The following is an 18608-nucleotide window of genomic DNA, read 5'->3' as shown; positions in this document are numbered from 1 at the left end:
TATTGTATGAACGATCCAAATTGAACCTCACACCACCAGACCGGTTTAATGAAGGATTTTGTTGTTTTATAAGAATCGCCTCTTTTAAATGGGGCCGATACGACCAGTCAGACTTTAGTTCGCTGACGAAGCCTCTTGGATAGGAGGCGAAACGTCCGAAACCTTCACTTTTGTACAGATGACGGCTGAAGAAACCTTCTCATCGATGGACCACTCCTGTACGACTGAGAGCTTACACAGAAATAAGACATGTTGCAACTTCAAATATTGGCCGTTTCATTAACTCATTTGTTTGGATTTTGTTTCTTCATGCTTGGGTGCCGATAAAGCGCTGGCCATGGCCTCTACAATTACATTTCCCTTTTTTCCATGTTAGCGCTTTGTTCCAGTTTCAGCTGTTGTTAAACCACTTTATGAATCAAGATGTATGTATTGCATTGTAATTTGGACAGCCACCCTCATTTCAAGCTCATATAACTCCAGGCCCATATAATTTAGGAATTTGCTTTTTTTCTGATGAAAAAAAAAAGTTTCTAACGCTGTATTCGATGTTTATGTAGTCCCAAAACTCAATATTTGATGGGTGCTGTAATGTAAGTGACAATGACAAAAACCTTAGCACAGGAGTGGACACATTTTTGCACATCTGGCAGTGAATGGATTAATAGTTTTTAGCTGGGCCTCCGTGTATCCGTCACGTATATGGAGAAGACCCGCACAATCCTCGCAAAAGTGCAAAGTCATATTGTTTTACACCATATTCCTCAAGACAGCCTGTTTGCTATGAAACCAAATAAGACAAGAAATCAAATCTGCCTCACTCATCTTCCTGTGGTGTTTCTGCTGAGAAGTATAATTCAGTGACGACAACCTACCTCGCCAGGACTGATGTCTTTGGTGCTGCGCAGGCGGAGGATCCTGTTGAAGGCAAACGTGAGAGCCGCACCGCGGAGACGAGTCGCTGTGCGATAGTTGACGGCCCACATGAGCGCAAGAGACCAAGAGCGCATCAGTTCCATGGCGAAGATCCCGGCAACCAAGCAGAGTCCGTATTTCACGCAGCGTTCAGAAGTCTGAGTATATTCCAGCAGGGCTCGGATCAGGAGTGCCTGGGAAACAAGAAGGGATCAGGCAAAATAATAGTCCCTGAGCAAATAATAGGGATGACATATGGTAGAGAGTATTACCAACTTTTATGACAGTGCTATTGTTCAATTATCGTGTCAGCAAAATGTATTAAGTGATAAACGACAGTGAATCCACTCAGAGCAATTTTGTGCCAGCTTGTGTGCTGCCAGTTAGACAAATGAGTCATTGTCTTGGAGCTAAAAACTTTTCATTGTAAGTCTGTGTAAGCTCTAAGTCGTACAGAAGTGGTCCATCGATGAAAAGGTTTCTTCAGCCATCATCTGGACTTCTTTGAAGGTGTCGGACGTTTCGCTTCTTATCCAAGAAACTTCGTCAGCAAACTAAAGTCTTACTGGTAGTTTAGGCCCTATATATATCCCTACTGTCCAGGTATGGCGGTGCCGGACTCTGCTATGATAGGTCCCTGCTCTCAGGGTGGGGGGAGCAGAGGACTACTCCACCTTTCACCGGTATCACCTCATCAGTATTCCTAATCCTATTTTGCCTAAGTAAACTGTTGTACGAACGATCCAAATTGAACCTAAACCTAAACCAGTTTACTTAGGCAAAATAGGATTAGGAATACTGATGAGGTGATACCGGTGGAACATTGCAAAAAAAAAAAAGCCCCTCCTTTATAATATATGCTTATATGATTATAAAAAGAGGAATACTTTCACAGGTATATTCTGCCTTTCTTTGGCTTTTTGTGGGTTTGTTTGTGTTGTTTGGGGAGTGGGGGCGGTGCGGAGGTGTGGTGAAAGAACATGAGAAGACTTCAGAGAATTTCAACAAACACATCCATTCATTTTCTGAATTGCTTATCATCACAAGAGTCACGGCGGGTGCTGGAACCTATCCCAGCCGTCTTCAGGCATTAGGCGGGGGACACCCTGAACAGGTTGGCAGCCAATCGCAGGGCACACAGAGACAAACGACCATCCATACATTGGGACAATTTGGAATATCCAATTAGCCTTCTACGCGTGTTTGGGGAATGTAGGAGGAAATTGAAATACCCGGAGAAAACCCACACAGAGCAGGGGAGAACAGGGAAACGCCATACGGGGGGGGGGGGAATTGAAATGGGTACCTCTATACTGTGAGGCTGATATGCTAATCACTGAACCACTCGGCTGCCTTAAACATGCAATATACACATATGGTCATTTTTTTATTGTATACTTGTGTGATTTAATGAGATGCTTGGGACATAGCATATCATCATGCATGTGCAAGGCAAACGAATGGCTAGCTTGACTTTGGGAATCTTTGGTGTTAATACAGGTCTTGATTTCTAAAGGCCTGGTAGTCAGTCAATATGTTGTCACTTCAAATTGCGGAATTGCCTAAAATAGGCTAATTCTGGAAGGGAAATAATAAAAAACACTGACTTGGAACACCACAAGAAGCATATAAAAGCTGGGAGGCAGCCTCGTCAGATCGAGGAAGAGGAGGATTTGTGAGGTACTCACGGGCCCAACAAAGCCTGCCACCATTGTGAGGAGGAGGGCAAAGATGGCCACCAACATTCGGGTTTGGCAGAATCTCATAAAGACTCTTGTCAGGGACGCCCCCTCACGCCCTTGTCTTTTTAGCTCGTCGTGCCACAGAGATTCCAGCCTGGAACACACACCACAAGCATTCATGACATCTACTGTATTTCAACTAATAAATGATCAAAGACACATCTATTCCATGTTCAGAGTGAAGTCATAAGGTTGTTGTTTCGAACTTACTTGAATGATGAGAATTGACCGTATTTGTAAATTTCTGTCAATTATCTGTCACCATACAGGAATATATTCACACATAACAAAACAATTAACTCATTCACTGCCAGACGATGTGCAAATACGTGTCCACTACATTGCCGAGGCTTTTGTCATTTTTACTCAAATTGCAGGACCCACAGACTAATGAGTGTTAAGCACCCCTTTTAGGCTTTATTGTGGTAGTCCTTCAAAGATATACTTGTCTTTCAAGTCAAATTTAAAAGTCTAAATATAGAGTTTTAGGACTACATAAACATGCAATGCAGCGTAAGAAACTTTATTTATTCAGAAAAAAAGTTAATTCCTAAGTTACATGGGTCTGGAGTTATCTGCGCTTGAAACGGGGGCGGCTGTACAAGGGCAAATGCTGCCTCCTCATGGGAAAGAAAAACATTGCCGGAGGTCTGATCAGCGCTTTATTGGCAGCCCCACCCCACCGCAAGAAAAAACAAAATCCGAACAAATTCTGGGATGGCGCTCAATGTTGTGCTTTTCAATTCCCGAATAAATTCAGGAATGGCAGTGAATGGGTTAACGGTGATATATTGAGTGGTCTGCGACTGGCTGGCAACTGGTTCAGGGTGTACGCCACCTACTGCCCAAAGACATCTGGCATAGGCACCAGCATCACCTGGATCCATGTGAGGATTAAGCGGATCGCAAAATGAATGAATGAATGTTTAGTGGTGACAGAAATGGCACAGGCAGAAGCATAATTTTGTCTAAAACTGATTCATTCATTTATTTTGTTATTTTTACAAACATTGTGGCAGGGCAGGGGCAGATTAAATATATTCACTCAGTCCTGATGTTTCTGTTTTCCCTTTCTAATGTTCAGAAAGTAGAGCTGTGCTTTAAAAATGTCAGCTTTCTTTCCAGCTAGTACAATTTGAACCATACTTTGATTGAGTGGCAGTCACAAAGACTAAAAGTCAGAGGAGAAAAAAGCCAGCAATAAGGCTGAAATTAACATCACTTTTAAATCACATACCATGCATGATGTAACATGTAATCAAACGTTGAACGTTTACACATTGACGTATTTAAAACGTGTCGAATGTATTTTTACTGCTGTGTAATGCACTGGAAAACTGTGGACTATCATGTTGCCCAGGTTACTAATGGATCTCTCAAGAGGCGGCAGCTGGGTCATTTATGTCCGAATGACTTTATATTAAAAAAAAAAAAAAAAAAAACATAGGCAGAGAACATTGAACTTGCGCAGCTTGATAATTACTACCTGACGTCAAATGACTTGAAATGACCGAAAGACGTAGTCTCGGAAGCTGTGTGTTACCCAATGTATTGATTTCAGCAAGAGGAAGCAGTTTAACATAAATAAATAAATAAATAACAGAGAAACAGAAACCACTTATTGGACTAACATGTAGATTTACAACCTTCAAAATGCATATTGACAAACTTCATAGCTCATCCTGAAAAATGATTTTACCCCAATGGAATTAGCGTGTGAGCGAGTTCATGCAGCATTTTGGGAGTCATGTCAAAGAGGAACAATTGGTATAAACGTAGAACAGAAACAGGATTTTATAGTTCATTTAACTGTTAGAAATGTCATAGGGTGTCATAAAACACTGCCCAGACAGTAGAATTTATAGCGCTAAAAGTTCTAGAACCTCAGTTCAGGTAGGTGGCATCTATTTCAACCCAACTTCCCAACTGCAGTTATTTGTCTCAACTCAACTCTTATTTCCCTTTCGATTTAAAACATTAACTCTCCAGATTCTAACACTCCAAATCCAGAAGAGTGAACCATGGCAACAACATGCTGGTAACCACACAGGGATAATTGGACAGAAATGTTCTCGGCACCCGAGCTGATGTTTTGAGAGGCGCTTTGGCATTGAAGATTCACACCTCGCTGAGCACCAGCAAGTGTGAACTCTCCCAGGGTGTTTTTCTTCTCTTCTCCCCCATTTCGCTATCGTCTCTACTGTGCATCTGGGTTGTGTAACGGTTCCTGCTATGGCAACACACGCTAAATCCCTGCATGCTACTTAGCTCCTGCATACCATCATCACCCAACCCTGACAATGCGAGAGTTTTGTGCCTCTTTATAGTGTTAAATTCACTGGACACCACATTAGGTACGCACATTCTGCCTTTGCAGAGATTATCATACTTGGCTTTGGAATAATCTATTTTTATTACTCTGTAATCTTATTTAACAAAATGCTGACATCTAAAACTATGACCATGTTTCTGTAGAAATTTGTTTGGAGAATAATAAAAAAACACATTGCCAGTGTATTATAATTCACGTCAAGTGAAAGTTCAGCTTCCATGGAATAAAAACCCATCAATCTAGTTCCGTCCCTCTCATCCTCACGAAAGTTGTGGATGCTTTGGAACCTCTTCCAGGCAATGTTTACTTTGGAATAGTTGTCACTAACTTGTAGCAGGAGTCTGATATAACTCTAAGCCTCTTGACTGGTACTCGTAAGAGGGAGCAGATAACTCCTACTCTGGCATCCCTTCACTGGCTCCTCATACATTTTAGAGTATTTTCAAAATCTTATTATTGTCTTCAAATCTTTAAATGGCCTCGCTCCTCCTTACCTCTCTGAGCTCATCCACCTCTACACACCTTCCCGAACCCTCAGGTCTGCTGACCAGACATTATTAGATGTGCCAAAAACTAAACAGAGGCTCACAGGGGATGGAACCTTTTCCGTTGCTGGCCCCACTCTCTGGAATGACCTGCCATTGAACATTCAGCAAGCCCCCTAGCTGCCCATGTTTAAAACCCGTCTCAAACCTCACTTGTTTTTTGGCATTTGACTCATGACACATGATTCCGACTTGATCACGGTTTCTCTCCCTGGTGCTTTCGACTATCTTTGTGAGAATCCAAACTAGGGCGCGGAAAATCATACTGGACCCTCCGCACCCTGCCCACCACCTTTTCCAGCTACTCCCCTCAGGCAGGCGCCACCGATCCATGCGCACCAAATCGAGCAGACATTTAAACAGCTTCTTCCCCCAAGCCATTAACTCTGAACTCTTTCAACAGTAGCCAAAATGGAACTGTATAGTGCCACTTAGCAGTTTTTTTTTACGACGATACTAGTGCAGCGTGTTCTACCGGAAACAAATTCCTTGTGTGTTCTACATACTTGGCAATAAAGATGATTCTGATTCTGATTTCCTGTATATGATAGCTGTCTATGTTAAGCGCCTTGTAGCTGTTGTTAAAGCGCTATATATTGTATTGTATTGTATTGTATTGCATTGCATAGCAGGCCATCTCTACATGATATAATATCTCTCCTCTTCGTCTGATTACACCCTTACTTTTTATTGTTTCTTGGAGCCCCGATAGCTCTTACAACATCCAAAGGCTAATCATCTTGGGATCGGTACTGCATACCATATGTCTCAGTGCTAAGTTTCAAAGTGTCCGAAGATTTGGTTAGGAACAGTTTAAAATGGTAGACTTCTTGTGCACTTTCACCTACCGAAGGGACAGACAGTACAACCGTCTTCCCTCAAACAACAGATGGTACAATGATCCTGTTTTCGTTGTTCCGAAAAATACTCGTGTGTGTGTGTGTGTGTGTGTGTGTGTGTGTGTGTGTGTGTGTGTGTGTGTGTGTTTCAATGAAACAGCAGTCTTGCATATACTATCTGTGGTTTTCCCCACTGAGCCATCCAATCGGGATATATACTGTTCATCTTTTGTTTCATTTAGGCTGCGGGTCAGCGGGTTCATCACGCATCTTATCTGCAGGTCTGTAGTGGTGGGAGTCTGCAGTCAAAGACAGCTAATGACAATGACTGTTGGTGAAACCGCATGACAGGCTGAGCAGTTAATGACATAACCGCCAAAGTCTTCCCACTAACTCCGGCTCTAATCTGTAATCGTAGTTATTCTTAGTCGCCCGCCAACAACTCTGCGCTGAAAATATGACAGGACTGAACATCCATCGATTAAACGGTCCGGTGTGAAACGGAGCACGCAGAGTGCAAACAGAGGCATGTGCACAGACAGTGGGAATCAGTTTACTGCAAATTTCCACACAGTGGCCTTGGACCTCGTTCTAGCTCAGTCCCTCTCTCATAACTGTCAATATTTGATCAGCGGAAGCATCGCCTCCTTCAAGGTGAAGCAGGGACAGCACAGTCAGGCTTCTTCCAATATTTTTCAAAAATGGAAAAACAAGCTAAAATAAATACATTCAAACAACCCCGCCGAGCTAAGAGCGCGAGAAGAGTTGCATGGATGGACGCTTCATCTCAGCAGTTATACACTGGGAAAGAAAACAAAATCTTCGCCTCAGTGCTCCGGTATCACTTTAGAATCAACCCTTTCATGCCATCTGTCACCTGATGACATGATAAGTCTACTTCAGTAAGCTTTGTCCCTGAAAGCTTTAAATTCCCCTTGCAAATAACAACTCGCTAGGCCAATCTAGGTTTTATTCTGGGTTCTGTTAAAGCAGCTTTGCTTAACAGTCATCCTAATTGCCTTTACAGCGGAATGCAATCTTGTGATTTGGAGAACCTTTGTTTGCCGAATGATTACACCATAACAATTTTGGGGTTGGGAAGTGATTCTCAAAAAAGCCGGTACGTGAGTGAGCACTAGTTTAATGAAATGATTCGAAGTTCCATGTTTTAGAATGAAACCTGTGGATTGGCTAATAGTTTCAATTCCGACTGAGGTCATGGTCTACGTCAGGATGACACAGCAGTTGAAAACAGCACCAGTGGACTCAAGATACCGACTAACAACTTTTGACTTCCTCATACAAAACTTTCTATTCCAAAGAAGTGGCCACTGCAGTCTGTCAAGACAAAATGTCTACTGTTGTTGTTTCAATTAATAAGAGAAACCACATGTAAAAGGAAAAACAGCATATTGCACTGTAACTTACTACTTAGCTACTTAGCAACAACTTACTACAACAATGAGAGTTATTCATATCCAGCAAGTCTCCTGCTAAAGGGGCTCACCGTGAAAACCAGAGCAGAAACGCGACAAGAAAAAGCTTTATAGAAGACTCCATTTTGAACTCCAACACCGCTGTGGAATGAATGGATTGAAATCTACAGGCTTACAAAAGTGACCGTCTGAGTATGTTTCGTGCTAAACTAAATTAACAATAACTTCAGAACCGGCAATATTGCAAGTCCCATAACTTAAGTAGAAGCTCAACAAAGATGGCCAAATCGAGTTGTCAGGTCAGTTTTTGAGGGCTTCAGAATGGTCCGATATGTGCTGCCCATTAAGTTATGGATCATTCAAGAATGACATGGCCGATACCAATCACAAGCATCAACTACCGAATTTTAACGTTCCTCTGTAATAGTTACTGAAATGATGACATTTTTTTTTTTAAATCAGAAATGCAAAATGAACTTTATTTTTTAACTCTATTTCTGAATTTGTCGTATTTCTTTATAATAACAACAATACTATTTGCCATTGTAATAAATGCAGTAATATTAAGGGTGAAATTTAAAATCGGGTATACATGTTTTTCTTAAATCTAGCAGCTATAAAAAAAATGAGACAATTCCAAGACAATTAAAGGTGTTCTTACCTTATATTCCATTATCTTAAATTACAATGTACTGAAATGTGTCCATTATGCAAGCTTTTATGAATCACTTTAAATCAAAAAGTGAAAGGGACAATAAAATAATTAAATAAGTGAATCTAAAGACATGTTCAAATCATTGTCAAAAATATGTTTAAGGATGCATAAAACCATGGTGAATTAACATATTCTGTTTAGCAGGGTTGTTTGAATAATTGATCCATCTGTGAAGTATTTTGGGTGAAGAGATGAATCTGATTATTTTTTAATTATATACATTTCCAAACATTTGTTTTATAAAAACAGGACATTACTTCAAATTGACAATACAGTACAGTACATGCAGATATGCAAACCCTGCACTGAACACAGGCTGGTTTGTCTTTAGTTGGCTGCAAAAGTATGAGGTGAGGGCGATCTCACCCCCCCCCCCCCCCCCCACCAGCCCCACACGCAATTAAAGCCATTGACCGTCATATGTAGATTACACAATTCCCCATGCTCACAACTACAAACTAACCAAGCAGAACTAACCCGAACTTGAGTCATGAGGGATGGGCAGTTATCCAAACCCAGAACCTCTCGACTTTTGATGCAAAAGTGCTCAGCTGCATTGGAATATAATTTCTTATGTAATGGTTGAATTATATAATCATGCGACTTTACTTCACCTAGTCCTCTTTGAGTTTACCTGCGGACCATTTCTCCCATCACACTTTTGTGTCAGCATATTGTTTGGCGCCAATTTCATCCTCACACAACTGCTCTCACCTTTGGCAGTTGACTTCGGAGGCTTCGTGGCAGGACAGCCCCCATACGTCATTTATGGACAAGCTGGACGTCTTGTAGGCTTTCACGGCCAATGGCGAGAGCCAATGCAGTGTCAAGAAAGAAAAGAGGCCGGCGTTGTCGACTGGGTGCTGATGTCTAGAAGAGAGAACCAAGCAAGGGATGGGGGTGAGATATCCACAGGGGGTATGTGGATCACACAAAATCACCATGTTGGAAAAAGAGGTTGCATTCGTGTGTGTGTTTGGGGGGAGGTGGGCTTGACCTACGTTGGCATTTGAAGAGAGTCTTGGGAGTTGAGGTGAATGCTGCTTGCAATGTTTGAGCAGTAATTTGCACGCTCTTCTGAGAAGAGCAGCTCAGGGCTTGTTTATCACTGAGCATACATTATGTTCAAACGCGCAGCTGTCTGCTACTCGGGGATAAGATTCCACTTGTTATCGCAGCTTCATGCGATAGGCCAACAGCCAGAAGGGGACTCAATGCGAGCTTGTGTCTAGTTGCTGTGCTTAAATGGGAATCTGGATGTTCTCAGTGCCATCAAGTTACATGGTTTTTAACATATTTACCAATTAATGCAGCATCTGTTTGTTTGCATTTGACCGACATTGAGTGTAGAGCCAAATGTCCAAAGTCAAATGTGTGACGTCAACACATTTCAAGATTCAAAAGGCTCCATGTGTGTATTTGGCTTTTTCTGTGGTGAAAAACAACACGGAGGCGCTCCATGACATGTTTGTGACGCTGTCATGTTTATTCAGGCTTACAAAAAAAAAACATTTTTATATTTTATAGATACCATATTTTCCGGTATTTACCGGCGCACCCAAAAGCCTTGATTTTCTTCAAAAGATGACCATGTGCCTTATGCCGGTTATCTCATATGTGAAGTAATATTGAGCCACAACAGGTTTCGCAACTACTGTCAGCGGCCACCAACTCCATTTCCCCCTAGTAGAGGTAGTGTGTGGTCCATGTTGGGATAGATAAAATGTAACCCCAGCTTCTACTGTAGCACCTTATAATTTGGAAAACCTTTACATATACAGTAAAGTCTCATTATATCGATATTGGTTATATCAATAGTACTGCTTATTACGATACTATTTCTATGAACGCAAGGAGAAAATTTACATGCCGCAGGATCGGATATATCGATAGTCCGGTTATATCGATATTTTTTCCGACTCCCGAGAATATCGATATAATGAGAATTTACTGTACATGTATTTATATATTTGGAAAAACTTTTTCATTCTTTGAGTGTGCACACGACCGAACAGCACCAGAGGTTAAGTGACCAACAGTCCTTATGGAAGGTGACTCTCCTTCCATAAGCCATCAACGACCATCAAAAAGGTAAATAAAACTTTATTTTACAGCAGTTTATTTCTTTAATTACAGTCCTCATGTAAGGCGCCTCTCTTTCCAAGCAGCAATTCCCTTTGACCTTCGACCTCCAACGCCATTCCATCAAGCCATAAATGACCATCACAAATGTAAATAAAGTGACTTTGATACAATTCAGTGTATTTATTTCATTACTATACAATAGCACATTTATTATACATAGAATAAGGTATGGTGGGTGTAGTTTTAAGGCTTTTTTTTTAAGGCTTATTTAGTTGAAAAGTATATTTTATGGAAACCCGGGAACGGATTATTCCGTTTTTAATGGTTTTCTATGGGAATTTTTTTTTTAGATACACACTTTTCGCCCTACACACTGTCTGGGAACCAATTAGGTTCGTAAGTTGAGGTCTCACTGTATATATATATATATATATATATATATATATATATATATATATATATATATATATATATATATATATATATATACAGTAAAGTCTCGTTATATCGATATCGGATATATCGATAGTCCCGGTTATATCGATAGTTTTTCGGACTCCCTTGAATATCGATATAACGATAGTTTATATCGATGTTTTTCGGACTCCCTTGAATATCGATATAACGAGACTATATATATATATATATATATATATATATATATATATATATATATATATATATATATATATATATATATATATATATGGAAAAAGTTTGAACATACACCATTAATTGGGGGTGCGCCTTATACTCCAGTGCACCTTGTACTCTGGTGCGCCTTATACACTGGAAAATACGGTAATTAACATTAAAACAAATTTATCAACTACTGTATTGTTAAATAAAGTAAATGGGGCGAAAATTCCCCAAACAACTCTCAAACTCATTCAGCATGGCTGTGAAAAATACATTAAAGCATTTAAAATAAAGGGAAAGCTCGTTCATGAAACTAATTAACAAAAAAGAAGTGTCCGGTCTATAGGTGCACCCAAAAGCCTTGATTAGAAAGTAAACAGGGCTACAATTCCCCGAATGACTCTCAACCTTTTTTCAGCATGGCCGTGTAAAATGAAATAAAGGATTTAGAATAAAGACAAAGCTCATGAATGAAATGACAAAATCAAAAAGCAGTTGTTCACTTTAATTACTTTCTTTAACACAAAACTGAGTCTCATTTACTTAGCAATTCTGTGAAAGTGTTCTTATTTTCTTTTGATGTCATTGAAATTGTTTTTTCAATGTGCGTTTTTGTTATTTTGTGAAATCTTCTAACCCAAGTTTCATTATTCCACACATGTAACTTTTCTTTTGACATTAACATGGCACTTAATATTACCCAAAATTGGGGCATTTAAAAATGATTCACGATAGAAAATGTATGACATCAAGCATTTTTTTACAGCAATCTTCAGCTCGTTTTCTCAGGGAACGTTTTCTAGACGGTGGGCTGCCGTCATGCATGAAAGACCATGTTACGTGACATTGTATGACAGTTTGCATGATAATATTAACTCTTGCCGTGTTGTTTTGTTGAGGCCTTTTGTGGATGTGTTACACTCATTTTCCCAAAATGATCTAAAAAAAGCGTTGATTTTAATTAAAGCAGACACCAACATGCTATTCACCATTGTGTTTTCATGTTTAACTCATTCACTGCCAGACGTGCAAAAATGTGTCCACTCCAGTGTCATTGTCACTTGAATTCCAGGACCCACAGAATATTGAGTTTTAGGACTACAGTAAAGTCTCGTTATATCGATATTCAAGGGAGTCCGAAAAAATATCGATATAACCGGGACTATCGATATATCCGACCCTGTTTGCATGTAATTTTCTCCGTGCGTGCATAGAAATAGTATCGATATAACCGGGACTATCGATATATCCGATATCGATATAACGAGACTTTACTGTATATAAACATTCAATGCAGCATAAGAAACCTTTGATTCTATTTTTTCATCATAAAAAAAGTTAATTCCTAAATTATATGGGTCTGGAGTTATATAAGCTCGAAATGAGAGCGGCTGTCCAAAATACAATGCTATATTTACATATTGGTTTATAATATAGTGCTTCAACAACAGCTGAAGCTGGAACAAAGCGCTCACATGCAAAAAAGGGAAATGATGCCCCCTTGTGGAAGGGAAAACCATTGGTAGATGTCATGGCCAGGGCTTTATCGGTACCCAAACAAGAAAAAGCAAAACCCGAACAAATTCGGGAATGGCGCTCGATGTCATGTGTTCAATTCCTGAATAAATTTGTGAATGGGAGTGAATGAGACAAGTTTCTTTTAAGAAAATGACTGGACGCAGATGCGAAAGCCATCACTTACTTGTGCGTTATCCTGAAGGGCTTCAGCAGTTGTATGCTTTGCCGGTAGCGCCCTCGTTTCTTGGGCCCTCGCTCCACAAACACCTCGGCTTCTTCTTCTTCTTCTTCCTCGGGCTGGAGGGAGGACATGGGGAGGCCCTCTAGCCGCCCAGCTGCTTCCAAGGCGTCGGGAAACATGGCGGACACTGTGGAAAGGTGGGAAACGTTATGAAGACAGTGAAAATAATTGCATTTACTTTCTTTGGGTAATTTGCTGTTTATATTGTTTACTCAAAATATGCAATGCTACAATTGCTAGTATTTGTGCTACAATTTGCTACAAATGCTAGTATTTGTGTTTTGAACACTACTGAGAACAGCAGTATAGTTTATTTCAGTTGACTGGAGTCTTTTTTTTTTTTTGCTCACATTGACATGTTTGCAGGAGGAAATGAAAACACGTCTTTCACTGGTTCTGCTTTTTTTCTTTTGTAGCCTCATGAGGTGTGCTGCAGTCAGGATTGAGGAATCACCTTCCTGGAGGGTCACAACAGCTCACTGGCGCACAACTTAAGCACTTAGCTATTTCAGGAAGTCTCGAGTTCTGCAATGGACAGCTGAGCTTCTTGCGTAAGGGTTGGGGAACGTTTTACCTTAAACGATGAGGTCTTCTTGGTCACATTTAAAAAGTACAGTTGAATAGATATTTACAACATTATGCTATATTGGGTGGGGCTACAGATTCATTCATTTCTGGTTATTTGGCAATTCAATATAGTTTTTAACAGATATTCACATGGATTTCAAGTGAATGTTGACTGGCTGAGACAATAAATACAATGAAGGAGCTCTAACTCTGTGTCACTCTCAGACTTTCTATCAATTTAGAAAAGCAGACATCAAGAAGTATGATCGGTGTGAGATTATTTTGCTATTTTACTGAATTATAATCACGATTCCATGTTTTCACCTATATCACACTACCTTACAAACCACTCAGATTTCATCTTTCATTTTTGGGTTTAAGTAATAAAAACACTTTGGTTCCAGGAAGACTCTCAGGGGACTACTGCCTGCGGCTCCACTGATTACGTCTATTGTCCTGACTGATTACTTCTATTGTCCTGCCCGAGTATAAGGTCTACGACTGGCCTGATAGACCCATTTGCTCTGGTATCACCTCATCAGCATAACTAATACTATGTTGCCTAATCAGTCTATTGCACGAACGATCCAAATTGAACCGCACCCCACCATGGTGGTTTAGTGAAGGATTTTGCTGTTTTATGAAAATAGCTTCTTTTACTCCCCTTTAAAACCACCTATTTTCTTTCTTTTACTCTCATCTGTTTAATTTCTTTCTTTCTTTTTCAATTTTAAAGTAAAAAAAGACATTTACAGTAAAGTCTCGTTATATCGATATCGGATATATCGATAGTCCCGGTTATATCGATACTATTTCTATGCACGCACGGAGAAAATTACATGCAAACAGGGTCGGATATATCGATAGTCCCGTTATATCGATATTTTTTCGGACTCCCTTGAATATCGATATAACGAGACTTTACTGTATTTTGGTTTACATGGGACAATTTGACATTTTGGTTCGGACTTTAGCAAGCCTCATGGAATTTCACAACTTTGCTTTGCTTTCACGGGACGAATAAAATGATGTGGCGGGCCAGGCCTTGACCTTGACACCAGTGCTCTAAAGTGTTTAAAAAAGCTGTTTTTTAATTATTGAAAGCATTCAACTGAAAAAGATGGTTGCACCAAGCTTAAACCATTGCAAAAAAAAACATGGTTCCAATTCGCATGTTACAGAAGCAGCTGCGTTGTAAGAAATTGGAAACTTTTCACTGCTTATCAGCTGCAAATGTAACATTCCGGTCAACTTGCTTCACCTATGAAATTCTACAGTTCGGTATGATGACGAAAATCATGACCGATTTGAGAATTGAGCAATGTGCAAATATTGTTTGGAATTGGGAAAAAAAGTAAATCCATGAACGGGAAAAAAAAACGTTTAACAATATTTTAGTTAGTTAACAAATGAAGACAAAAGTTGATTAAACCCAGCAATTAGATTTTTATGAGGAAAAAAAAATCAACACCTTTGAATTTAAGGCTACGACAGCCACACCGCAATCTGAAAGTTTTCTTCATAAAACAACACGCACTTAAGATCATGTGTGACTGAAGCCTTGTGTTTCGTTATACCTTGTGACCCAGAAACATAGTAAATTTTCTCTATATTTTAAATTTCAGAACCAGTCACTGCAGTGGAGGGAGCCGAAAGATCAAAAGTGCAAAACTTGTTCGCCTGATGGATTTTGCCTACGTCAAGACCGTCTTAGAAAGATACATTCATGTTGCACGCTGATAACAAGAAATGTTCACCTCAGTAAATGAAATGTTCAAGGAAAAATAACAATTCATTGACACTGTACAAAAAGTACAATATATCCAAACAAAAAGGACTTCGAGTACGACGGTAATCTCAAATATCTTTTTTTCCTACCCCCCCAATCTTAGTCTCTCGTGAGAGTCAGCGATTTCCAACCACTGTGCTCCTGTGGCAGTGAGAGATCCTTGAGTATTTACCAACAAGTCCATTTTCATCTATTTAGGCCAGAGGCGTAATTGCCAAGCACAATAATTAACATACTCGGATTTATTGCATAGAACAGAGCATAAAATTGACCTGTGTATCTAATTTCAATGGCATTTTGGAGGGGAGTGATATTTTTCCGATACACGATATGTGCCATGACATATTGGATTGGATTGGATTGGATATGCCTTTATTAGTCTCACAGTGGAGAAATTTACATTTCACAGCAGCAAAGTGATGAAAGGAATTGAATGTTGTAAATTCTAAACGTGAGTGTGAATGGATGTCCCCAATATGTACCTTGCAATTAATTGATTGAGTCTTTGTCAAAGTCAGTAAATATAATAATAATGAGCATTATTATTATTATTATTATTATTATTATTATTATTATTATTGTTATTATTATTATTATTATTATTATTGTCATTTAGAAGTGCATTGATTGTTTTCCCACTTTCAAATCCCATCTCAAAACCCACCTATTTAAAATTGCCTTTTCGGTGTAGATTTATCTCTTGTTTCTATTAATAATTGTATTTTATTTATTATTGTATCTGGGTTTTTTTTCTATGCTTGTCTGTGACTGTAAAGTGTCCTTGTGAGCTTTGAAAGGTGCTTGACAATAAAATGTATTAGTATTATTAAATGCATGAAGAGAGTTGGGTAAAGGCAGACAAGGGTTTTAAACACACACGATGCGAGCATTTATAATAACATTAATACATTTAATTTACAAGTGCATTCCAAAGAACCCAAGGACACTTTACAATTAAGACCAATAAACACCAGAACAATAGAACCATAAATAAAATGATAAATAATAAAAGAGCTGATTAAACTAAACTGTGAATGCAATTTTAAACAGATGGGGTTTGAGGTAGTTTGTTTTTGAGGCATTGGTTCGGACTAAGTCATTTTCGAATGAGTAGAAATACTATCCCAAATGTGTTGTCCCAAGAGCACATTGACCTTGCCCAACTACGAATAGGTTCGCACTAATACTGTTTTGTTACGATTAGTCTGTAAAATGGAGTGAACATGTCAACATGGCAACACACTTACGTGGATGAATGTTGTGCTGGCTCGGATCACACTTCTCAGATTGTTTACGGGCAGCCAATGCAGATGAAGATGACCATGTTTGCTTGTTTACACGCTTTTAGCTCAGAGACTTGCAGGGAGCACACGGAAGCTCATCTTCCGGCTCGGTGTCGGTGCTGGTAGAGAGTGAGACTGCGGCGTCGGATGCGGAAGGATGCAAGTGCGGCCGGGAAAACATGATCAACTTGTACTCCCGTCTCACGTGGATACAGTACGTGCCGCTTCCTTCCAAAGCTGCGCTTCATCGACTCACGAGCTCCGTGGGGAGAGGAATTCCCAACGTCACAGAAACGTCACAGAGCGTCAACCAATTGGTGACGGCTTTTAACGTCACAGCAATGAGGAAGTGTATGCGAGAGACAAAGGGGGCGGAGTCGCGCCAAGGGGGCTACGTAATCACGAGTGCTTGGATGATTTTGGGGATCGTAACGAAGGACACCTCCTCTAGATCTGATTGGTTTGCCACCGTCTCGCCCTCTACACAATTGGGGAATCAGCAACCTCATCTTTAAATCTATTATTTTGTTACAGCTTTAGGGTTGTTAAAGCGCTATATAAATCAATATAGAAATATATACATTTAGCTTGTAGTCGACGTGCACATTCCACCATGATGTCCCTGATCCACTGGTGGAAAGATGCTTTGATCCTCTCCTCCCTCATCTAGAACTGCTTCATGTCATCACAAAGAGGGTACAGCAAGTCCTGAAGAATGAATGTCTCTCTGTGTCTTTGTTTTGTCATATTGTCTCTATGCTGTCATATTATTTGTTATTTAGTTTTTTTTTGTTATTTTGACTTCGAGACGGCGCCGCGAGAGAGGCTGCCTTTCCAGCAGCTCATGTATTTTGTTTTTCTACTTTCATTCCTTTCATCACTTTGCTGCTGTGAAATGTAAATTTCTCCACTGTGAGACTAATAAAGGCATATCCAATCCAATATTGAATAATAATAATAATAATAGTAATAATAATAGTAATAATAATAATAATAATAATAATAATAATAATAATAATAATACATTTCATTTATAAGTGCCTTTCAAAACTCTCAAGGTCAATTTACAGTACAGGATAGGTTCCTCTGTGGGCAGAGGCAGCCACACGCGCCAGCGCCCACCCAACCCTGAATAACCCAAACAGATAGCAAGCTAGGTAGCTTGTGAACAGATAGCTAACAGTAGCGAATAGATAGCTAATAGCTCGGGAATAGATAGCTAAAAGATAGCTAATAGCGAGCTAATAGGTAGCTAATAGGTAGCTAATGGCTAGCTATTAGATAGATAATAGCTAGCAATATAGGCTAGCTATTGGCTAGCTAGCGAATAGATAGCCAATAGCTAGCCTGTCTCAGCATAACAGCTCCATAAACTCTATTTGGCTGTGGCTGCCTTCATTTTTGCCTTTAGACAACCTCCTTGGCATTCATTTTCTGTTGACGACCCCCCTCCCCCAAAAAAACGCATTAGCCAAGTCCATTAGCATCTTGGCTAACATGTTTGTGATGTCGCTAATAGACAGCTAATGGATAGCTCGCTAGATAGCCAGCCAGCCAGACAGCTAACACTTCGCAAATAGAGAGCAAATAGCTAGATAGCCAGTCAGATACATCAGATACCAGATAGATACATTACCATAGCAGCCGTGCAATAAGCATGGAAAGATTGCATGAAAATCACATTGGAAACGAGACAGGTAAAGGAAATTCCACTGTAAATAGACATGAAGAATACATTTAAAACAAGGTAATGCTATCTTTTTTCTGTGGAGTGCAAAACAGACCTGATCACTTAGAGGACAACCAACGTCACTTTTTTTGTTTCTTAACTGACATCAGAAAAACGTTTTACAGCATCTAAAATACCCAAAACACGCAGTATGATAATTTATTCAAATGCAAAACACTATACAACATAACAAAACAATAAACATGACTTAAAGTGTCCAAAATCTGCAACAA

General features: G+C 39.7%; 1 protein-coding gene across 2 annotated transcripts in view; it reads right to left on the bottom strand.

The window, feature by feature from the left end:
* LOC148901280 (ATP-binding cassette sub-family C member 5) overlaps positions 1–16954 on the bottom strand; it is a 45498-nt gene extending 28544 nt beyond the window's left edge. Inside the window, exons 1-5 of one of the 2 annotated variants that reach the window (XM_089021898.1) lie at positions 16611–16954; positions 12951–13134; positions 9239–9394; positions 2604–2751; positions 876–1109 (exon numbers count right to left, since the gene is read on the bottom strand). In XM_089021898.1, the coding sequence (XP_088878024.1) occupies positions 876–1109; positions 2604–2751; positions 9239–9394; positions 12951–13126 (714 nt within the window). In that variant the 5' untranslated portion in view covers positions 13127–13134; positions 16611–16954. The remainder of the gene's footprint in view (positions 1–875; positions 1110–2603; positions 2752–9238; positions 9395–12950; positions 13135–16610) is intronic. The other variant, XM_089021890.1, reaches the window with a different exon arrangement.
* Positions 16955–18608: the final 1654 nt, after the last annotated feature.

Source organism: Hippocampus bargibanti, linkage group LG02, assembly GCF_051943395.1.
Source record: "Hippocampus bargibanti isolate YZ-2025 linkage group LG02, ASM5194339v1, whole genome shotgun sequence".
Taxonomy (NCBI): domain Eukaryota; kingdom Metazoa; phylum Chordata; class Actinopteri; order Syngnathiformes; family Syngnathidae; genus Hippocampus; species Hippocampus bargibanti.
This window is presented reverse-complemented; position numbering and strand designations above follow the sequence as displayed.